Below are 25,124 nucleotides of genomic sequence, written 5' to 3'. Positions count from 1 at the left end.
GAGAAGAAGATTCTAATTACACCTTTATGACCATCTCTCCCCACCACATACCCACACCCACACACCTTCTATATAAGCTGGTATTACAATGATCTCTTAGGGGTGCTTAGAGAATCAGTTAAGATTGGCAGGATTCTTATGGAATAATAGCAAAGATACAGAGTCTTCCCATTTTCAGTTAGTTACCCATGGTTTTATGTTAGAACCTGGAATTGAGGATATCTTTGTTAATTCTCTGGGGCCCAAAGCAGAAATGTTTTGGACACAGGAAGTATCTGATTCAACTACGAATATAGTTCTTCATTTTAAAGATAAATTTGCAATGTAAAAATTCTCAGACTGTCACCTCTCAGGACTCTGTATGATATCCTATAAAAATATATTGGCTTTAAAATTCCAGTTAGACTGTCAGAAATAACACTATTTATAAGAAAAATCTCCTCACCCCGAAGTATAAGGACAACTATAATGTCCTTGCTTTTAGTAAGAAAACTAAATAAGCATTTTTTCTAATATGAGGAAGGAATTTTAGTGGCTTTCAGAGTGAAATCACTCAGATTAATTCCATTCAGGAAGCATATGCTTCATAAAACATGTATTCTTATAGAACCCATGAATTGTGATTATTGCTGAGAGAATTAAACATCCTATAAAGTGGATTGTAAATAACAGTGATACTCATTCTAGCAAGAGCTGGGGGGGGGGGTCTCCATATATAGAAGAATTGATTGACAGCCATAGAGCAAAAACATACTTGAGAAGGATGTCATGCCACCCCTCCTCCCCACCCCATATCCATTCAGCAGCACTTGTATGAAGCAAAAACATCAATGCTTTTGGGGGGACAGATGTATTAGAATCTGCTGGGAGAGCTGATGCTCTGTCTAGGCATTTGGAGTTTCCTTTTTTAATATGTAAGAATTATTTTCGCTCTACAGCATGAATCAAACAATGAACATAATGCTACCAGCTTCTTCAAACAAAGTGAAAAGGCCTATCATTACACTTTTTTCCTTCACACATATTACAGAAAATTCCTTTTGTTCAAAATAAAAAAAAATATCTTCAGAGGGAAAAAAGCAGAGACTTCCATTTAGCTGAAATATTGAAACTGCATGTAATCTCCCAAGATATGTGGTTATATTTACTTTTAAGCTTGGCATTTCCATTTGTTGCTTTTAAACCCCAGTACCTTAATTCAATTCTATCACTTGAAATGTGCCATTAACAACAATAATCAATAGTTTCAGTAGTTTCAAATGTTTTCCATGACATCTTCAAATCTTTCACCAAAAGACCGTTATCTAGTCATCTAACTGAAAATCAAAATGGCTATAAATGTCATTTCTATCCATACAGTGTAGTTCCAACCTCAGGCAACTGGAATTTATAGAGAACTCAATATTAACATGGAGGGAATGAGAAAATTGTCTCTGTTTTAAAGTAGTGCTGGGATCTCAGCTAGTCCTATTGTAGTTAAGGGGGAAAATGATACATCTAAGGTTTTCAGGAACTCTAGGGGAGTTTTATATGGCTTTTAATAATAAATACTTTTTATGAGTACTATAGCATAAGCTAAGAAAATGTCCTCTGCGTAACTTTCAACTGTTTTTGCAAGGGAGATTAGAGATCTAAACAAACACAAAACGTGGCTTATCCTCCATTCTCCCATAGGACATATAGTTTAAAAACATGGCAATTTTTTTCTTTAATGATTCAAAATCTTGCAGTTTCTCAGAATTTTCATGGTATAGTAATACAGATAATAACATATAGGAGATACGTGGATGTATCTCGGCCCTCAAACAGACTTGTTCACTAATTTAAGGGATGTTTTATTAAATCTTTATTATAAAATTATATCTTGGATTATTCTTTCTTTTCAAAGTAATCTGCTAAAATAATGACGTACAGTTTTATTATTTATCTACCACAGCTGATGAGAATATGTGAGCCCCCATATTTATTAAAATTCTAGGTGGCTTCATGGGTATTTAAAAGAAATACAATTTTATTTATGAAATATCATAAGTCAAATAAGTTACAGCAGGACATTTTCTACTCACTCATCTAGGAGTGACCAAAAAGTCTAACTGCATAGTTTTTACAATCTCAAGCCATGGGACATATCTACAAAGATATAGGCAGGTATTGCTCTAAACGAGCTACTTCCAGTGATCACACTAACTCAACACACATTGTGGAGGAGTGAGTGAGGTCTGATGAGAATAGAAAACACGAATGAGAAATCCGAGAAGCTATGAATTGCCACGATCATCAACTCTGGGCACAAGAGCAGGCAAATGATCAAGTATCCCACCAAAACAGAAAAAAAAGGAGGAGAAGGAAAATAAGGAAAGGAGGAGGAGAAGAAACGTTGCTTATTATGGTCTGGTTGTAGAAGTATTTTTCAACCTAGGATACACCATCACTTTTTTTCATCGTAATTTAAATGTATGGAGAAAAGTAGTCCAAAAACTTGATCATATTATCTTGACATTCTAGAGTTCATTCGAGATACTAGCAAAGTTCTTGTATCAAGTCAGGAAACTCAAGTATACGTAACGAAACTCCATAGTAGTTCAGAAAATTATATCAGGCACTGAGAATAAACTTAGGCGGCCTCCTTGAACCAAGACGTCATTTAAACCAAACTGCCCTAAACTTCTGTTTTCACTGTTCATGCATATGAAACTTTGTAGCAATAATTTTTGTTTCTAGGAAAAACAATTGTCCAAAAATTGTATGATCATTAACTATGATAAATTCAGCCATCTCATTTTTCTTTTTACAGATCGTGTTGGGAAGAAAGCTACAAAATGCCAGATTAACATTTCAAAATGTATTTGAAAGTAATGAAGGGAAACTGATTCAGTTAGCAACGCTAAATAAAACAGACAATTCATACAGATGCTTTCCCTGTAAAATATTAAACAAACACTCCAAAATGGCAACTTTTTCCATTTAATAAACCAATCCCTAATTTATTTCTCAGAGCAAAATTTCTCCTTGGCCAAAGCTCTGGTTTTATGGGCAAGTTTTCCCTGGTCAAAAACACGTACCATGTCGAAGGTGTTTCTTGTCAGGGTGTTAAATGATGTCCTAAATGCTTTTTCCTTCTCCCTGTGCCTCTTCCCCTCTTGCCCACACGCTGCACTGGATCAGGCCATATAAAACAAGCACTTCACTTTGTCCCCAGCCCAACAGTTACAAGGACGGACGCTGTGAATTGTTCACAAGGATTCACAAGAGGGCAAAGTAGAAAAGCTTTACTTACTTGCCATTGTTTCATCAGCTCTCTTACTCCCTTGGAATCTTCTAGGAGCCTTTCCTTATGGGTGGCATCCTGCAGGACGTTGGCAGTTGTTTCAGCTTCCGTAAGCCAGGCAAGGAACTTTTCCAGGTCCAGGGGGAACTGTTGCAGTAATCTGTGGGTTTCTTCCAGAGCAGCCTCTCGCTCACTCACTCTGCAAAAGAACAAAGGTCCAGATGCAGCTCTCCTCGGTTATCACAATGGTGCACCCAGGGCCCCCCATGAAAAGAGCAAAGATCAAGGGACAAAACTGTAAAGTACCAACAAAGGGGTGGGTTGTTGCTAAAAGTTCTCTTAGAAGCAACAACAACTAGAATTGTGTGTGTGTGTGTGTGTGCGCACGCGTGTGTAGACTTTGGACAGTTCATATATGAACTTCCAAAAACAATCTTTTTTTTTAACTTAATAGTTTTTTATTGGTCGATTGTGAAAGCTTATTTTCATATGCGGCAAAAGCGTAAGTTCATCTTTATAGGTAAAGCTCCCAAATCCCTACACCGAGTTTATCTTTGATGTCACCTGAGGTGGAAAGTCAGGACTAGGTAGACAAGGAAAAAGGTCAAGAAAATGCAAAGCTAGACGAGAAAGTTGAACACTGGAGGAAACAAGAGAAGGGGACTGGAGGGTACAGGAGAACAGGACTAACAAGGAAAAAAACATATTTCACAGAAACCATCGTGCAAGATATCATTTTATGTGACACTATTGTATTCTAATGGTTCTAACTATGGTGTTTGCTTTACATTTCATTATCTGATGGTCACACAACTAAGAATATTCTCCCAAAGAAAAAACTTCTATGTAATGTAAAAAGTAAAGCCTAAAAACCAGACAGATCTGGGTTCAAATCCCACATCCTCTACCAACTGTGTAGTATGGCAAGTTACTTATCCTCTCTGAGTTCAAAGTTTCTCATCTTCAATGCCTATTGCTGGGCTGAGAATGAGATGACAATGTGTGTCAAGGTGATTGCCTCCCACGTACAGTTATTACACATTAAGGTTACTCGAACACATTCGTTCGCTTGGCCCACATCCCATTCCCCTTTCTCTAATCTTTTTTTTAAAAAAAATATTTACTTGAGAGAGAGAGCGTGTGCGTGCACACATGCCCATGAGTGGGGGGGGAGAGGCAGAGGGAGAAGCAGACTCCCTGCCGAGCAAGGAGCCCAACGCGGGGCTCGAATCCAGGACCTTGAGACCATGACCTGAGCAGAAGGCACACGCTTAACCAAGTGAGCCACCCAGGTGCCCCCACCCTTCCTCTAATCTTTTAGAAGGGGTGAACCAAATTTCGTAATGATACACAAATCTAAAGAAATTATTCATATTTTTTCTGTACACACACACACACACACACACACACACACACACACACACACGCATATATATAATGCATGTATTGTGGATACACACACATATGCCCTCAGCAAAAATCTACATAATAACAGCTTGGAGGGAAAATTGCCTTTGGCATTAACAGTCCCATCTAAAGAGATTCAGGTAAATTTTGTCTGCAATAAGGAAATTAGTACTCTATTTAAATGCCATATTTGCCTTCTATTACTACACAAACACTTTCTGGGATTAAACAGAAGCTAAAAATGGATTTAAAAAAATTGAACACTTGAATATGATACACACTGCTTGTTAGGATGTGATTGTCAATAATTATGCAAAACTGCAATTTATTTCAGCAGCAACTTTATCATGGGATGTGCAAACCAGGCAATAAACAGCCCCTGCCGAGCCAGCGGCAGCAAAGCCCCCGGAAGAACGGTTTATTCATCACGGGTGAGGTTTTTGCTGAGCCTACAGTCTTCCACAGTGTAGTTTTGGTGCTCACACTGGATAAAAATCTGCTGTCTGCATTAACCGGTGGAGGGGAGAATAGGTTTATGAGGATGCAGCTACTGGAAAAAAGGAAGCATTGCACGAAGCTATTTATCAGCCCCTAAACAAACTTGAATGCTGCATAGCTGAAAGGAACCTTGGTGCTCAGGCTGGACAAATCAGTTAAACCTTGCGTAGGTCAGGGGCTGACCTGGACTACTCGCTCCCTGCTTACCTGGTTTTCAAACTATCGACGGAGGGAGAAAGATCGAAATCATTATTTATTTTTTATTCAGTATGATTTAAAAGCTCAGAACCATTGCAACAGCACTGAGAATCTTCATGTTATAATCTGGCAGGAAACGTGCAGGTGGAAGCACGTGTAACTTGCTCACATCTGGCCGATTCTGACCTACAAAAGCAGCAATTTTCATCCAGTTCAAGCTAGTATTTCTAGGTTGGCTTGCATATCAGAAATCACTAAGACTTACGCCACCTCCAGCCTAAAATTTGGGATAGAAATAAGCTGTCACATTCCAGAAGACAAGTACAGGGTTGGACGATGACATATTTTCTCACATGCTCCAACTTTATGGGGAATAAAAGGGCAAAAATGAAATTCTCAGGGAAGAGTGAAGCTTGGAGAGTTAGACAGTGTGCCTTTGATTATCAGGGTCAACCTCATCATGAGCTGCACGGGTTGCTCCCTTATTCTTGACCTCAAAATGCTGCTTACCCTCTGCTTCCAGAGAAAGTAACTAGTAAATAACTTTCCAAGAGTTCTCTGTAAAATACGATGCACATAAATTAGATGAAAGCATTCTACCGAGACAACGAGATTTCTAGCCAAATCCTACCAGCGAGTTTGCTGCTTTGTAAATTAGGCCCTTAGGGAAGAACAGTAACTCTTGCAGGACAGTAAGGCACCGTTTTCCTCAACGATACCCTCATGCTCGGAAATATTGAAAACATCAGGCTGAATCTTTGCTAATTTGGAAAATACGTTAACAAAATTCAATGGCTGCGAGAGCAGAAAATCTCTTCAAATGAGTTCTTTTACAGGCCCCTTTGATCAGAGGTGAGATTGCTGTTTCCTGCCCATGTGGGAGTTTTAAGGCTACATCCTTTCTCCTGAGATCAATCTATGTACACCGAATCCCTAAATTTTATTCATTCCTGAAATGAGTCAAGGGTACTTGTATGTCATATTTGTGTATTCAAAATAGCTCCGGATGTATCTCATACTTTTTAATTTTCCATAACCATACAGCCTTAAGTGGCTTATATGATAAATAAAAAAACGTAGAAATAATGAGAATCGTAAAGAAATTTTTAAAAAATTGTTTTAGAACAAAAGTAAAGATCTTGAACATGAATTATTCTGTAAACTCCCCTGTCCAGGTTATCTGATTATAGACCCTGGCGAAAATTTGGCTGAATTTTAAAAGTAACAATGCCCAATTCTAGAAACTACAAATCACTCTTGAAAGACATTGAAGAAGACACAAAAAGATGGAAAAACATTCCATGTTCATGGATGGGAAGAATTAATATATTTAAAATGTCTATGCTTCCCAGAGCAATCTACACTCGATGTGAGACAGGAATCCATCAAAATCCTAGATGAGAACATAGGCAGCAACCTCTACGACATCGGCCACAGCAAATTTTTTCATGACACATCTCCAAAGGCAAGAGAAACAAAAGATAAAATGAACTTATGGGACTTCATCAAGATAAAAACCTTCTGCACAGCCGAGGAAACAGTCAAAAAAACTAAGAGGCAGCCCACGGAATGGGAGAAGATATTTGCAAATGACACTACAGATAAAAGATTAGTATCCAAGATCTACAAAGAACTTCTCAAACTCAGTACATGGGAAACAAATAACCAAATCAAAAAATGGGCAGAAGATATGAACAGATACTTTTCCAATGAAGACATACAAATGGCTAACAGACACATGAAAAAATGTTCAAAATCATTAGCCATCAGGGAAATTCAAATCAAAACCACAGTGAGATACCACTTTACGCCAGTTAGAATGGCAAAAATGGACAAGGCAGGAAACAACAAATGTTGGAGAGGATGTGGAGAAAGGGGATCCCTCTTACACTGTTGGTGGGAATGCAAGTTGGTACAGCCACTCTGGAAAACAGTGTGGAAGTCCCTTAAAAAGTTAAAAATTGAGTTACCTTAGGATCCAGCCATTGCACTACTGGGTATTTACCCCAAGGATACAGACGTAGTGTAGAGAAGGGCCCTATGCATACCAATGTTCATAGCAGCATTGTCCACAATAGCTAAATTGTGGAAGGAGCCAAGATGCCCTTCAACAGATGACTGGATTAAGAAGATGTGGTCCATATATACAATGGAATATTACTCAGCCATCAAAAAGAACGATTACCCAGCACTTGCAGCAACCTGGACGGGTCTTGAGGAGATTATGCTAAGTGAAATAAGTGAAGCAGAGAAAGACAATTATCATATGGTTTCACTCATTTATGGAACATAAGAAATAGGATGATTGGTAGGAAAAGAAAAGGAAGAATGAAGGGGGGTAAACAGAAGGGGGAATGAACCATGAGAGACTGTGGACTCTGGGAAACAAACTGAGGGCTTCAGAGGGTAGGGGGGTGGAGGACTGGGATAGGCCGGTGATGGGTATTACAGAGGGCACATATTGCATGGTGCACTGGGTGTTATACGCAAGTAATGAATCATGGAGCATTACATCAAAAACCAGGGATGTATTGTATGGTGACTTACATAACATAATAAAAAATTATTATAAAAAAATAAATAAAAGTAACAATGCTCAGGTACCAGAAACAGTAATAATACTTCAGGAATATAATGTCTGATAGCAGGTAAGTACTTTTTTATTGTAACAAATTTTAATTATCAGCTATTCTAGGTTTATGCTAAGAATCTGGTAGAGGGTGGGCTGCTATGGTGACTTTAAAAGGTTTTCTTTCTGTTCATAAGGGCACCATATACTATTCTCAAGTACCTAAATATGAGCGGTATGGTACAGTGGTTCTCAAAGTATGACCCTCAGACCAGCAGCCTCAGCATTATCTGAGAACTTATTAGAAAAGCAAATTCTCAAGCCCTACCCTAGACCTACGGGATCAGAAGGTCTGTGCATGGTGTCCAGTGAGCTGCGTTTTCACAAGCCTTCTAGGTGATTCTGATATATGCTAATGTTTTGAGAATCACGGTCACTGGAGACACATCCAATTTGCCCTCGCTTCTGAGAAAGCTGCTGGAGGCAGCTATAAGAGCCTGGCCCCCTTGCTCCAACTCAGGACAATTCGGGAGGATGGCGAGAGGGGTGGGGAGCTGACTGATGGCTGTGGTTGCAACTGCAGTGAAGCCCAGTTTCTCCTTCTTCCCTATCCTGCTTCCTTTTCCTTCCCTCACAGGTGTTAATCCTGACAGCACTCGCTAATAAAATTCCTGCAAGTTAACTGCTTTCTCAGAATCTGCCTTCTGGGGAGACTGATATGCTGAAGTGTCATACTAAATAAGGATTTAAAAAATATACATGCTTAAGAAGTCTGTGTGAGAAATATACAACTACTTGCATGGAATATGGTCTCGAAAGGGGACAGGAGCTACTGCATCTTTGTTGCCCTTTAAGAGGGTCTGTAGAGGGGTGCCTGGGGGGCTCAGTTGGCTCAGAATCTGCCTTTGGCTCAGGTCACAATCCCAGGGTCCTGGAATCGAATCCCACATCGTCCTGTTCCCTGTTCAGTGGGAAGCCTGCTTCTCCCTCTCCTTCTCCCTCTGCTGCTCCCCCTGCTTGTGCTCTCTTGCTCATGCTCTTTCTCTCTCTCTCTCAAATAAATAAATAAATAAAATCTTAAAAAAATAAGAGGATCTCTAGGTAGTGTAGGGTTGCATTATCACCAGTTAGAAGCAAGAATCTACTGAAGGGGCAAAGAGCTATAGCTGCAAAGCTTAGGAGAACCCCATACCTGCCCACGAAGGAACTCACCCAGACCCAATTCTGCACAAATGGGAAGACTCTCAGAAGGCAGTCTTCAGCATCTCTGGTTTCTTTTTAAGAACTGATTATCAATGAGGCAATTAGACAAGTAATACTATGATCTGTCACTAAACACCTACACACATATCTCCATATAAATCTCTAAGACTCCAGATTTTCTATTAGGTTGAATATCAGCAATTTCGTATGGGTCAAGCTAACACACAAAAGCACACGAGGAAAGGGAAACTTACTACTTCCCCAAGTAAGGCTGTAGAGTTGAATGAATGTGTAGATAATATTCCACTATTAGATACATGAATAGACAATACTTTATCGGAGCAATGTACTGCAGGATTTTATGTGTGTATACACACACACACATAATTTTATGTGTGTATATATGTATATAATTTTATATATATATATATATATATATATATAAAATCAGAAATGAACACATTGAATATTTTTAGGGGGAAAAAGGCTCAATCTGACAGAGGAGGCTCTTCTGCCCAGGTGTTTCTTTAAGTGTGACAAAATGAGGAAATTCACAGCACTCAGTCTTCTGCTAAAAAACACCTCCATCTATGCCTAGCGATTGTCATGGAGTAACCAAACAAAATAACCCGAATCTCTCCTTCCTGGTTTATTTGCATTTAACCACTATCATTTCCTATGATATTTTAGGGAATGATTACAGGATGACAATGTCTTCCCTTTTTTATTTGTTAGATATAGGCTGAGAGAAGGAGCACCTTAGTAGCACTTGGACTCGGGACGTTTCTAGCAACGTCCAGGACCAAACTCAACCTGAAGTTCAATTTCTCTATAACTGTTAACAGAATCTACTGACTTGCTAGTAAATACATTACATTTTGATTTTTAAAAATCACTTTATATTGTGTTTTCAAGGGACAGCTAGAATTGTGTTACCTATGGATATACAGCAGTTTGTAGAAAGGACTCCTTTTAGTCTCTAGGAATCGTATTTGTAGTTTGCACCAATGAGAAGCATGAATCTAAGGAAAGTCCTTCAATAATGCTTGGCCTCGTCCCCCACCAGTACCTTTCTAGCCACAACTCTAACATGGCTTAGGGCAATAGCTACTTAGAAAATATGGCCACAGAAGCATTCTGGCCATGAGAGGATGTTTCTCTTTTCTCCTCTGCTATTGAGCTATACAGTGAGAAATATACCCTGTTCTTTCAACTATTGACCCAGAATAAGAGATCAAGGCTCAGAGATACGGCACAGAAAATACATTTTTTAATGCTAATACCCATATAGCTCTTCACATGTTTTAAAATACATTCAGACTTACTCTCTCATTACTTTATAAGGTATTTCCAATTTTTTCTACCTACAGCTGTTTCTCTTTGTATGCTTCTAGTTGGATATTTCATTCCCTCTCAGTGGCTTTAAGCTCTCTACACAGATTATCTTCAAATCAGCACCTCATTCTTATTTGTACATGCCTACCAACATTGCATTAAGTCATCTGTGCATCTCATACATATTACATGCCAGGATCTATGCTCAGTTATGGTGACACCAAAGTCAATAAGGCATGGTCATGGACTTTGACATTTAATATATTCAATTCTGGTGGAGAAGACAGAGAGGTAAACATTTAACTATACTTACAATGGGATTAAGCCTATAATTCATGAGGATTCCCTACCAGTAACTCGAATGAATTCATGAACTTCGATCTCAATTTGCTTAACAAGCGATAAATCTATCTTTAAACATTTTTCTGGCCTTTTCTCATCAGAGGAAGTGGAGATCGTCTAGCTGGGTTTTATCTGCACATACGGTGATGGATGCTCAAAGTTGGCCTAATTGGATTGATTTTCATAAAAATAAGAAACCTCTTAGATCTATGGTCCAGGTTGTCACTGGTTTCATTTTGCTGTTGGTGAGATTCATTCTGAGAGAACTGGATGACTTTTCCAAAGTCGCACGCAAGTGGCAGAATTGGGATTATAGCCCAAGCCGTGCATCCTAGAAAAGACATTTTTCTAACTCTGAAAATAGATATTGGTGTCTACATCCTCTGATAATTCATTGTAGGAAAAGAAAGAAAAGCACAGGGAAGGTTATGCCACTGGATCCCCGTCTTCATTTTGGAGTACAGATTTAAGTATTTGTTACTTTACCATAAGCAGAGTCATTGAAACATGAAAAAAACCCTACACATAAGGGAACACAGACATGCAAAGATAGCCTCCCATCCTAACCACAGCAGAAAGATCTAGCCAGTGTTTGCTCCAAAACCAAACCAAAACAAAACAAAAATCCATTTTCAACACAAATTTGCTGGTTTGCTGTTCACCGACATATGAATTAATGAAGTTTTCATCCCCTCTCTCCTGAGGTCTGGTACTAAATTACTCAAACTCTCCAGAGTTAATTGGAAACCGCGACCTAAATGTTCCCAAAGTATTGCTGATTAGTTCTCAGAAAACTCATTCCCATCTTTCCTCACCCCAGACAACACAGGATGACTTTTTAACATGTGCAGACGCAACACACTTGCATGGAAAATAGATTAATCATCCAAAGATAAACTGCAGCTTTGAAGCTATCTGTTTGAACTTCCTCCAATGATACAGACATTTTAGTAAAAAAAAAAAATATCATGTAGACTTTACCTTTAGATACTAAGAGAGTATAGGCATGATCAACATTCCACACATAGATCGTTTTACTCTATGAGAATTTTTAAAATTGAGATTTGTACAGTATATCATTAGGGAAACAACAACTATTACATAGTTTTTCTAAAAGCACTGGGATGTTTCTGAGAAGAAAATGTAGACAGCGGTTAAAAGAAAACTTTCCGCTATTCTTCGCTTTACTCGTTTCATCTGTTTGTTTCTGTCATGTATCACTGAGAAAAATTAGTTGATAAAAGAAGTGTACAAAATATTATGCACAGGTAAAATACTCAAGATATATATTTTTTCCTATCTTGGATTGTTAACAAAGAGATGAACGTCTTTTAATCTAAGATCTATAGTTTATATTTTTCCACTGATAAACTACCTAAAGGCACTATTTCAGGAAATTTAAAAATAATGTTTGGATTGGTTCAGATATAGAGACTCCAAGTATTATTCTGGATAGTTACAGAACTATAAAAGATCTTTAGAAAAAATGTGGTTACACTCTCTTCCAGATAAATACAAATTTAGATTAGGGTTGGGCTTATAGTTAAACAAAATTTCTGAAACCACTGTAGAACGTAAAGATGGTTGGGAATTAAGATAGACACACTAGTGCTTCAGCAAGGCCTGACTTTAAACTGCACACATTTTTCTTTCTTATTCTCAAAGCCTTCCCCTCCCTTTCACTTGTTTTTCTGTAGAATTCTTCGTTCCAGGAGCTTGGTATGGATATTGCAATCTCTCTGACCTCAGTGTATATACTTCCTAAGGAGACTCAGGTGGCGGGCGCCAGGGCTACTCACGAGACCACCTTGAGGACATTCCTACCGAAAGGGCCCGGATCCTGTATTTTCCTATAAAACCTCTCAGCCTTTTACCCCGGGTGGGCTTGCACTCTTGGGGGCAGGAGCCGGCTGCAGCCTCCCTTGCCTGGCAAAGTAATAAACTATCTTCTTTCTTTATCCCCCCACGTGGTCTTCCTGTTATTTCCTCTCTGGAGCACAGAGCTTGGTTTTTGACAACATCTCTACTCTAAGCAAATTCTCGATGATTTGTATCATGTGGGTCTTTAAGGGGAACCGTTGGTTTTGGTCACTCGTAGTGTTAATCTCTTTAAAAGATGTATTTCTTCTCTTCTGAAATACATATGTAAACTAATACAGTAACCAATCAGAAGGACAAGCCTGGGATCATCTCTTGAGTCTCCTAAGACTGTGCCAACAAACAGGCATTCTCATCCTCACTTAGAGAAAAACAGAACAGATTGTTAGACATTAATACATAACATTCTGAAGACAGCAAGGCAGGTTGGTTCCTGACATGAACTTGAAGTTATAGTCTGTAAATATTTGTGACTTTTATTACCCGATTCCTCATTCAGCATTGTCTTGTGGTTAAGAATACACTCTTGAGAGTCCTTTGAATTCAACATTTATCGTTACGGCATTTTGTACTAAAACAATGCTCCTTGGTTTTGAAGCTTTTCCACATATATTTTCTCCTCTGATACTTTAAAACACCTGATGAGGTTAGTGGGACCAGTTGTTATAATCATCAATGTTTTGTAGGGGAGAAACCTGACTTTCAGAGAGGCTAGATGAATTTCCCAAATCAGTGGCACAACCAGAAATACCAAATCTAGTCCACTCTAAGACATTACCTCTCACGGTAGACTTGTCAATCTCCCTCTGAGGTAAATATAATGGATTTAATATATTACCATTCTCAAAAGCTCTTTGTTTTCTGCGCTTATTATATGAATTAGGATTATGGTATTTGTGTGAGGACAAAAATTATTAGCTCTTTGCTTATCATCTTCAGCTGCCATCTAAGAGAGCTATTAGAATAAATACTGCACTTTGGGCCTGAGGTAGGCTTGAAGCTTTTATTCAAAAAGAGGGCATTACGGGCAGCGGTACAATCTTTTTCTTCTTAGGAAATAAGGGAAAATCATAGTACATATGATTGTGGCCTTCTTATAATGGTAACTTAATAAATGTTTAAGGATACAGAGATTATCAGGAAGTCTGTACCTTTCAAGAAATGTTTTACAGTAAAATTATCTAACAAGAAAATCAAACACACTTCTAGAAATTTTACAGTAAAATAAATAATTTTTATAAGACTAGCTGAGAAATGAATTAATCTCTCAGAGTGACTAAGTCTTGGTGGATTCTAAACAAATTGCCCTTTTAATTTTGAACCTCTTTTAATGGCTCGGATATGATTTACAAGACTTGTAAATCTGATATGATTTATAAGATTTGTAGGATTACAAATAGCTTGAGCTAATTAAAACTGATGATCAAAATAAAGATTTAAAATTTCTTGCTTTCTTACCTTTAATTACTAGGGGGAGAAACTGCATTTAAAAGAGCTAGATACTCTGAAATGCACTAATGGCTTTTCATAAGATCAGTTCAAATTTATGAAGGGTAGTCATAAATTAGGTATTTATTTTTTTCAATTAAAACACTAAAGAAATAAATCTGGGACCTTCATGAGCTGTCAAGAATCATCTCGGGGCACCTGGGTGGTGCAGTTGGTTGAGCACCGGACTCTTGGTTTCAGTTCAGGTCATGATTTTGTGGTCATGAGATCAAGCCCCGTGTTGGGTTCCACGCTGAGGGGGCAGTCTGCTTGAGATCCTCTTGCTCTGTCCCACCCCCCACTCACACAGGCACTCTCTCTCTCAAATAAATAAATAAATCTTTAAAAAAAGAATCGTCTTACTTATGAATTCACTACTTACAAAAAGTCTCTATGTTCTTTTTTCTCATCATCATTCATTTACTGTAAAGTCCTTGAGAGCAAGGATTCATACCACAGTTTCTGGTATTTAATGGACATTCAGTAAATCCAATTAAAATCAATAAACCCACTATGAATCAGGCAGACATTCTAAAAATGAGAAGGTCCTAGTCTCCTGTTCTTAAAAAACTTATGAGTCCAAATTAGTTCTTGATGTAATAATTTATATTTGTATAGAATCTTAAAGTTTATACATTGCTTTCACATATATTATTTAAGTTGAACCTCATAATAATTAGTAGATATCACCTTTGTTTGTTACACAAAATGGATTATATAAAAGACTCTTATTCAGTTATAACTAAGATATTTAAAAATGAGAATGAGCAATTCTGTGACCAAAATTGTATTCTGCTTTGCAGAAGAGTACACATTAATTAAATCTTTGGAGGTTTTTTTAAAACTAATAATAATTTTTTAAAATTATATTATGTTAGTCACCATACAGTACATCCCTGGTTTTTGATGTAAAGTTCCATGATTCATTACTTGCGTATAACACCCGGTGCACCATGCAATACGTACCCTCCTTAATACCCATTGTATTATGGAGGTTGTTATCTTTCATTTAGTTTTGTACTGGTAGTGAAAATGAAGGGGTAGACTCTCACTGGCCAACACATTGCAGTGAATTGTCCATCACTACTCAAAACCAACATATTTTCTTCTGAATTTTTAAAATGCACTCCCACAAAGACTGTTAATTTGATGTATTTTTTTAGGTGCCCTGCAAAGCCAGAGTACACAACAAACAACAGCTTCTGTTAAAATCAATCTACTACCCTGGTAAATTTTCTGATTGCCTTCCAGTTTGATACGGGTCCAGAAATATGTACTAAAAAGAGCCTCCCAATTCATCCCATCCAGGTATCCAAGTGGCTCCATCACCCAACATACTCCTACGCTCTTTGCTTGGTATCGCCCATGAATGTGAATGGGCATCTTCTCTATAGCTCTACTCGCATTCTGTCAGAAACATTCAGCACATCAGGGACGAGAACAGAACCTTGTGGCACAGCACCAGAGATCTTCTTTTGCCACTTGACACCCATCTTTTACTCGACACCCTTTGTGTAACGGCACGCGATGGTTTCTAAATCATCCAACAGACCTCGCTTCTAGCCAGTATTTCTCCAACGGATCCACAAGAATATAATGAAAGACCTTGTCAAACGCCCTGATGAAATGCAAACAGACTGCTACCTTTTGCTTACCTACCAGTCTAAAATTTCTTCAGGGTAAAAAATTATTTCTGCCCTGAACGTACAGATCACACACGTTTTTATTTATCCCAGTATGTGTGTGTATTTGTTTTTGTTTTATTAAATTACCTGGTTAACCTCATCAAGAACTGGGTGTATATTTCTCTTACAGCCTCCATCTAAGCAGCATGCATGATTTTAAATATCTTGGGGAGCTATAATAATATCACCTGTGATAGTTGTACAGAATTTAATTCCATTTGTTAACATCCAGTTAGAAGGCAATTAATATTTCCGGAAGGGTTGTCCTCATCATCATTTTGGAGAGACCATGCCATTCAGTAAAGGTGGTGGAAACAGATTATCACCACAGTGATAATCCCAGAATTTGTAAAGGTGTTGCTAGACAATCTAGCAAGATCTTAAATGCTTGCTCGTTTCATTCAGTCTGGTAAAAATGGCAGCAGTATCACCAAGAAATACGTTAGGTTCTCAGAGAATAGTGCTATTTCATTAATTCACAGATCAGTTCTCATCCAGAAAAATATTTACCCAAATTTTATGGATCACATTAGAGAAGCTTTCTGGAAATTGAGGGAAGATATTTAACCTGACACAGTGATTGCAGTGTACCACCAGCAGTCTGTGGGGAGGGGCTGGAGAGGGGAGATGTCTCAGACAACAAAGAACTGTCCCAAGTTCCACAGCACTTCTGCACATCTCACTGGACACTCACATGGGGGACACACTGTTCATAAACACCTGAACCTAGAACTTAATTATATATATAATACTCTATCAAGATTTTAATACGCATCGAATTTTTTTCAGAAATGTAACTAACTGCCATGAAAATCCAAGGAAAATTTTACCTTGTGTTGTTAAGAATCATGCCAAGAGTTGTTCAGAATTTTGGAAAGTTCCATGTAGGATGGCCAATGCCCCTCATGGTATTCAAGTCCCGGTATAACACATTGGTGCCGTGCCACATTTGTTATTGCATCCATAGTACAGTCACCTAGAAATGTCTTGAGTGTTCTAGTGTGGTCCTAACTGAGTAACTGCACACCAGAATAGACATTAGTTCATTCTAATGACTCATTTCTCTTTAAAATTAAGTCAGGGCACCACTTAAAAAATTCTGTCTGTGGGCAAGGTATCCCATGTACAACTTCTGGTTTATGACAGTAAAAACGGTGGCATAAAGCGCGTGACGGAAGAAACGACAGGGGGTGGCGTTGGGTCTGGGAAGGCTGAAAACCACAGACGTAGAGCTATGGGGAAATGCCAAGACGAAAGCTATTATACTGAAAATAAATCGAATTTTTAAAGAAGAGAATGAGGATATTTTCCCCCTGTGCATCCAATCCCTGATCCTTACTGCTCCACAGAGAATGAAATCGCATTTTAAAAATTGCTCTTTTACAGCCAGCTGTGACTAGCAGTGAACCAGAGGTCTGCTTCGTCTACGAACCTGAATTAAAAACAGCCAGCCCCTTCATCTGTTCAGAGCCCACATTCTGGATTACATTTGACACAATAATCATCATCCTACCTTAAAACTCAAATCAGCCTGACAGTGCTCGACTCAGGGCTGCTTCTCCCAATTAGTTAGGAATTGGGGTCCAGACCATCTTCTAGGGAATAAGTTTACATTTACCATTTTGCCGTGGTGAAAAGGTGACATACATGATGGAAGGAGCAAATCAACTTTCTAATTTATTTTTTTGAAGATTTTATTTATTTATTTGAAAGAGAGAGAGAGTGAGCAAGAGATAGAACATGAGCGGTAGGGAGGGGCAGAGGGAGAGGGAGAAGCAGGCTCCCCGCTGAGCAGGGAGCGGGATTGGGGGCTTGATCCCAGGACCCTGGGATCATGACCTGAGCCAAAGACGGGCGCTTCACTGACTGAGCCACCCAGGCGCCCCTCAACTTTGTAACTTATATAATAACTACTTTAAGTTCACCTAATACTGGCAAACCTGTTTTGAGGGGAATGAAGAAGTGTAAGCTTTTAGTTGCTATTGTTATTATTTTTAAAAAATATATATATACAAAGCTTAAGATAGGTAGAGTTTGGACTAGAAAGGGGACCTAAATGCATACTGTGAATATTTTTTTAAAAATATTTTCCAAATCAGAGCTTTTGGAAGGGGCTGTCCTTTTAGTAAAAGGTTTATTAAAAATGACTTGTGGGGTGCCTGGGTGACTCAGTCATAAAGTGGTCTGTTAAATTGTAACCCCCTACGTAGCTTCTCTCCTCAGTCTTTAACAAACAGCACATCATATTGGACCATATCAGATATAAAACTAACTCCAATTCATTCCAGCAGTCCAAAGAAAACTATTTTTTTACTAACCCAGGTGCATTTCTTCAAAGCCTTTACAAATGTGACCTTCTCTAGAAAAAGTCCCTGTCTAAATGCTCTGTGGAATATTTCTTGGATCCTAAACAATTGCAAAATATATATTGAGCCTCAAGATAAATGAGGTAGATGTTACTAAGTCCACCTAAAGTTGCTAAATTTAGTGACGCCTGGGTGGCTCAGTCAGTGCAGCATCTGCCTTCGTCTCAGGTCATGATCCGAGGGTCCTGGGATCGAGCCCCGGGTCGGGCTCCCTGCTCAGTGGGGAGCCGGCTTCTCCCTCTCTCTCTGCCTACCACTCCCCCTGCTTGTGCTCTCTCTCTCTCTCTGGCAAAGAAATACATAAAATCTTCAAAAAAAAATGACTTGTAATTACTGGATAGGTACGGATTATTTGAAAACCAAAAGTGAAGAGATACCAGGGTTCCGAGGTGTGAATTTCCAGTAAGATGCTCACACGAGAGCACTGTGTTCATGTAACACAAGTGTTCTTCTAGGCATCTGGTTCAAAATCATTTCTCTTCCCCATTTCCAGAGGAAGAATAATCAAGGACATTTTTATGTATTTTATTTTCTCGATTATGATACTTTTTCTATCCAGATGAAGGCAGAAGGTACACATTGTAGAAAAAATGGACAACTAGCAAAGGTAGCCCCACTCCATGGCCTCGTTCCAGATGGTTAAGATGAAGATATGCTCAGAGCACAACGTTTTTAGGCGCCATTTTCTGAGAGGATAACAGCACAGAGTCGGAAGAGAAATACATAGATGAGACAAAGAGAACTCTAGAAAAGAAGGTTAAGAGCAGGTGAATAGAACTGGAAGAGCAAGAAGATTCTGGAGGGAACTGAGATACAAGGCTGGGGATGAGGGACTATGGGGACAGGAGTAGGTAGGTAAGACATGACAAAGCGCAAGAGCCCATGGGAAGCAAATGCCAGAAACAGTAGAGAAACGCCATGGAGGCTGAGTTGGAGATAAATAAGAGTAAGGAGAGAGGCCACGTTGGGAAGAGAAGCACAGGAGAAGTGTCAGAAACAACAAATAAGAGAGGAGGCACAGGAAGGGCAATGTTCCTCCGAGTTTTCTTTTCTGCAAGCTTCCCTATTCACGCAAAGCTGAACACTTCTTCCAAGACACTATCTTATGAATGTCTTTGATGTACAGCTATCCCTAAAGAAGAAATATTTTTCTTACAGTATAGTTATATTTATATGGGCTTCAAGATGAATTTTTTTTTTAAGTATAGTAGAGGGATAGATTTTTAAAGTCTGGTTCCTGATGCAAGTTGTAATTATTCTGTAGGGAAAGAAGTCCAGACTATTAAAACACATGAATAGTCATCTAGTATATATAACATCATCTCAATTAATTTTGCCCCCAATTTTTATGATAGGCATTATTGAAGAAGATCATGTTACTGCTTCTCAAAGAATGAATTGATGTCTTTCTCCTTTAGGATTAGCTGACGATCTGAGTATTGTAAGCAACATTTCCATAGGGTCTATTCTCCTTGAGAAAATGAAGTTCACATTTTCTTTTATCAGAGTAATTAAATCTTTGAAGACTTAGTTTTTGACCTTTAGAAAAAGAAAAGCAAAATCCTCATGTAAGCCAACGTTCTTTAAAATTATTTAGAAAAATAGTATGTATACACATTTTTTGAACACTACACAGTCCACTGCTAGGAGTAGCATGAAGTTAATATATCTACAGCAAAGCTGGGCAAAAATAATCAGAAATGAACTATAGGAATAATATTTAATTTTCCTCTTCACATACTTAGTATCAATCTCTCTCGTGTTACCTAAGCATGGTTTTCCCAAATTCTAGCACTCTCCGTCACAAGGAGACCGAATTAGAAATCCTTTGAGTGACTACTACTTACTTGAAATTATAGATACCAAGTTGTAAAGCACCTGGCTCACCCTTGAGCTGGCGTGATTTCTCAACATCAAAAGTGCTCTTTAGATGTTATCATTTAAATAAGACCCTTAATAATTAACCACCTGATTTGTTTTTGTTGGTTTCAAGGTAGATGCTAGGGATCGACACTGATAAAGGCGCAGCACGTGATAAAAACAACACAAGCAGATCGCTGACCAATTCGGTCACTTCTCTAGTAATGTTCCCATAAGTGTAGGTACGAATGACTTTTGCTTGCCACAGAAAAGAGCTTCATTTTTAAAAATCCAGTCTGTCCCTTGCTCTCTGAGTCCTACGAGAGCAAAGAAATCAAGTTTACCACATCGAAAGCAGGGCAAGGGGAGAGGCCGGTTTACAGGATGACTGCAACACATTCCACTTGGAAATATCCTTGAAGATCATCCCCTCTGAAAGCTTAACTGACACAGGATGAGGCAGCACGTCTAGGGAAGATTAATGCCATTTAGAGCGACTGTGCTTCCGATTTTGATCTGACTCTCCGTTCACTTCTTGGTGTGAATCAAATTGTTAAATTGAATTTCAAAAATGTTACAGTGATTACTTAGGAAACCATTGGCTACCCAAGCAACTTCTGCAAGCTGCAAGCTCCCGCCACCCCTGCAAGGCCAGTAGACAGGGGCAGAGTTGGCTGCCACTCCTCACCTCTCCTCGACACCCCTGAGCACGTCACTCACACGCTTTCCTTCCTCCATTAATGCTGTCAGGAGGAAAAACAGTGATTTGTGAATAAACTGTATTTATTTCCGTTTCTTATTTGCACCATGTGCACCATAACAGAAGCAGCTTCTGGGAGCAAGTTTAATAATTAGTTTATTGTTAAGTAGTGTGAGTTCTTGAGGAAAATATGGTATTCTCTATAGGTAAAGTAGTTCGTCACCCACGCTTGACAAATTGCGCTATTGAAAGGCACATACGTTTCCGTTTTCTCATTTGAAAACAGGAACATCGTAATTTTCCCCACCTGATCATGCTTTTCCTGGAGCACATATTTTAAAAGTAGCTCTTAAAACTTGCAACATGTGACGTAGTTGTAATTATTTTGATCTTCATTAAAGTGATACAATCAAAATAAAAGTATTGGTGTAGCCTTGGTGTTAGGACTAATAAAACTGCCTATTGGCCTTGTGAGTGGGATATATATTCAAGGAGAATTTGTTCACCACCCCCAACACCTACTCCAGTATCTGGCCAAGGGTGAGTGTTTAATTTTTACCAAAGCAACTAATTTGAAAATGGCCAACGTATATCGATATCAGTCTTTTCATTTTAGATATTTTCATTAGGTAGTGATCACACTAGTGCCCATGTAACTGTCATCATTTGAGTCCAACTTTTTTCTTTCATAGTTAGAATCATTAGGCTCTACCAGATAACTCATTTTCCAAAGTAGAAGTTGGCATAACTTTGAATAATAGATAAGGAAGGTTCCAGGAAGAATGGGAAATACTTGCTTAGATGCCCTCTCGGAGCCAGTCATGTTGATGATGCTGGAAAGGTACGGAAGAGTGAGCAGAACTACCTGAAGTATTAAAAAGCAACAACTGACCCTACATGAAAAAATTCTCCAAGAATTAGAGAACTCAATGTCACATAAATGATGCGGCAATATAAACGTAGGGAGAAGACTTTCTTCTTTTCCTTCAAATACAAAAGTCTCTTTGACGGAATTGCCAAAAGCTGGGGTTTTGAGCTTGGGAAAGTCAGACTCTGTACCTCAGTATCTTTATCTGAGTTATAAATATTGGGATGTTGAAATTGGCAACGCAGATTCAGAAAAGGTTAACTCAGGCCTGTAAAATGTTACACTCACTTGGAATGTGGGCCAGCAAATTATAAGGACGTCTGTCTACCTGCTCCTCCTTTGACAAGAGAGGGCAGCAGAGCAAGCTGCCCTGCCCTAGCAATCAAGGGCCTGTGATGGAGAGGGAGTCCTGAGCTGGTGGCTTGCCAAGGAGCCTGCAAAATCCTGCTAGAACTTTGATCTCAAATTCTGGTTCTCCAGACTGCTCTACTGAAAAGCCCTGGCCTCTCCTCAGAGTAGACCAGGTCTATCCAACAGGAATGGTTGCCAAGTGAGATGGGTTGGCTAGTTGGCCACTCTATATGAGAAGTATCTGAAGGCTGATTCACACACACCAAATGCTTGGCTGGGCTTCTAGAATTGTCTAACTGCCAGGGTAGATTTTTCTGTCACCAGCAGCAGCCTAACAATTAGGCTAAATGTAATCATTAGCAGGTTGTGGATTATATGTTTTGTGTGGGGAAAAAAAAAACGTATAAGAGTTAGTCCCATTCTATTAAAATGTTGACAAGAATGAGTATCAAGGAGGGTTAATGGAGTTTGTTTCAGGGGGGAAAAAACCTTATTAGCAGATCCCGGCAATTATAATAAACACTATTGTTTATTGCTATCTGCTAAAACGGAGATTTCTTTCACTACAGGTATCCTAGACTACTTCTCTGATTTCTAAATGACCCCCCCCTCCATTCTCATTGTGAAAAGTGTCAGGAAAACAGATTCATTACGAGTCAAATATGCTGTACCAGAGAATCAAACTCTCTTTCTCTTTACCATCATTGTCATCATCATTCTGCTCCTCTTCCTCCTCTTCTCTCTCCCTCTCTGCCCTACCTCTCCTCTATCTATCTATCTATCTATCTATCTATCTATCTATCAATCATCTATTATGAATATTTTCAGAAAAAGTCCCTAAGGCTCTAACACGATACGAGGTGACAATAATAGTGCCAAGGGAACAATAGAAAAGATGTCTGAGTAGAGTCAAAGGTAGAGTAATACTACTTCCCTTGATCAGTATGGCAAATTTATAGGCTTATGTCCCAGGGAAGAGTTGAACTAATGATGCATGAGAATACTACCCAGGGAACTCACAGTGAAATGATCTCCACTCAGTGGTCTGGGCTAGATGCTATGCTATCTTACAAATGCTTACTGAGTTAATCACAATTTTATAATATATATAATTATTTTAAAATAGAATAATTGTTGGATCAGATGCTATAGTGTCACGTAAGGCTCTTCATGAGAAATTGGTTCCACAGTCAAACTTTTAAAAGGAATACATACTATGTACAGTATCCCTTTTCCCACACCTTCCCGAACATACATACTTTGTTTATTCACAATGCATACACTCTAATAAAAAGTCCGATTAATTCTACAGAAGTTTGTTTACCTTTACTTAATCTGATAGTACCTAAACTTTGTTTTGAACCATAGAACACCTTCTTAACACCTACTGAGATAAAATGGAACTAGTTCTGGCAGAACCCTATTTGGGAAAAAAAAAAACAAGTCTAGAGGAAGAGTATATGAGGAAGATCAGGACGGTAAAGTCATGTTTGTAGCTGATGCTTGAAATGATTATACCAAGGTTCCCCAACCTGTTCTTGAATACATTTACAACCTTACAAGGTAGCCCGCTCCGTCTCTGGATAGCTCTATCACAAAATTCCTTTCTCTACTGAGCTGAAAGGCAAGTTCTTAGGAGTACATTATATGTTTGAATTTACCCAGGCTAATGTCCCCATAGTTTTCCTTTGTCATTGCTTTATTGCTGTGGTGGGGGGGAGAGGGCAGGAGTGAAGGAGGGAGAGATTACTGTCAGTAAATGCCCTGTGTTGCCTCCACTTTCTGAATGTTTTTGGTTGGCATCGTGCAGTGGTTCTCCAACTGAATATGCTTAGAAATGGCTTGGAGACTGGACAGCTTGTTAAAAGTTTTCTGGGCCCCATCCCCAGAGATTCTGAGATTTAGTAGGATGGGGTAGGACCCATGCATTTGCATTTCTATCAAGCTCATAGGTGATACCAAGGACCACACTGGGGTACTGTATACCTTGATACTCTGCCAAGACCCCATGCTCTAGCTGGTGGGAATATTGGCTGTTAGCTGCTCACAGCTGCCTCTCCCACTGGAAATTGCCCTCAGCTGTAAGTAACTGTTTTATCCAAGGTTGTCCTCTTCCCACTGGGCGACCCAGAACCGATGAGTGGCTGGCAATAGAGTACAAAGGCCCAGCCTCCTTCCCGCAATTCAGGATGTCTCTGAGAGGGTCCTGCAATTTCCAGAGCTCCCCTGTGAATCTGTTGAGGCCTCAGACTCACTGCAGGTTAGCTTTTCTCTCTGCCCAACCCTGCCTCTGTCACAGCCTTCCACACGCACCTCAGGGAAACACTCTTCAACAAACCTTCCGCACACAACTCTCCACCTTAGGGAGTTTTCTTCCCTGTTTCCAGGGAGCCCCGTCTAATTCAGTTGGATTTTACTTTTATTTTACTTTTCTCTTAAAAACAAGTGTAGTGCCTTATATTTCCATTTCATCTTTCAATATTCAGCCTACCCTTCCAATGTGTTGAAATCTTTTTGGCTCCTGATACTCTTGTCTACTGTATTTGCTACTTCCTCCTGCTTTGTGTCATTGGCAAATTTGATAAGAATGCTATCTATGTCTTCATCCAAGTCACTGATGAAAATATTGAAGAGGACAGAGCTGAGATTAGATTACTGTGAAAAGCTGCCAGAACCTCCTTCCAAGCTGATATGTTTCCATTAAACAGCAATGAAGGGAGCCCAGGCCTCAGCGTCAGAGATTTTGGTTTGGAACACCAGCTCGAAGGAGAGGGCAGGAGCTTATACCAATGGCGAAAAAGAACAATACCGTTTTAGCTTTTCTATGTTAATGGGCAACTCAGGCACTCCTTACATATTACATATTAATAAATCACATCTCACCACCAAAAACCCCATGAAAATCATAAATAATCACAAATTCATGATTATTATTTATCTAATTTGCCTCAGGATGAAAGTTGTATTTGGGCATTTTGAGGGAGGGTTTGTCTCACTTAAATATTTTTAAAAAGAGGTTGTGATAAAATGGATGTTCAGTTGCTAACTCAGTTTCACAAGGTAGGCCTAAACTCCTGGCGATACAGAAGAAAAACAGGGCTCTCAGGA

At 39.0% G+C, this 25,124-nt stretch overlaps 1 protein-coding gene across 1 annotated transcript in view; it reads right to left on the bottom strand.

Annotated features, from left to right (window-relative positions):
• DMD (dystrophin) overlaps positions 1–25,124 on the bottom strand; it is a 1,667,815-nt gene that overhangs the window by 474,847 nt on the left and 1,167,844 nt on the right. The window contains exon 53 of the mRNA XM_040633145.1: positions 3,278–3,467. Within this exon, the coding sequence (XP_040489079.1) occupies positions 3,278–3,467 (190 nt within the window). The remainder of the gene's footprint in view (positions 1–3,277; positions 3,468–25,124) is intronic.

The sequence above is a fragment of the Ursus maritimus genome (genome assembly GCF_017311325.1).
Source record: "Ursus maritimus isolate PB19 chromosome X unlocalized genomic scaffold, ASM1731132v1 scaffold_X1, whole genome shotgun sequence".
Classification (NCBI taxonomy): Eukaryota; Metazoa; Chordata; class Mammalia; order Carnivora; family Ursidae; genus Ursus; species Ursus maritimus.
This window is presented reverse-complemented; position numbering and strand designations above follow the sequence as displayed.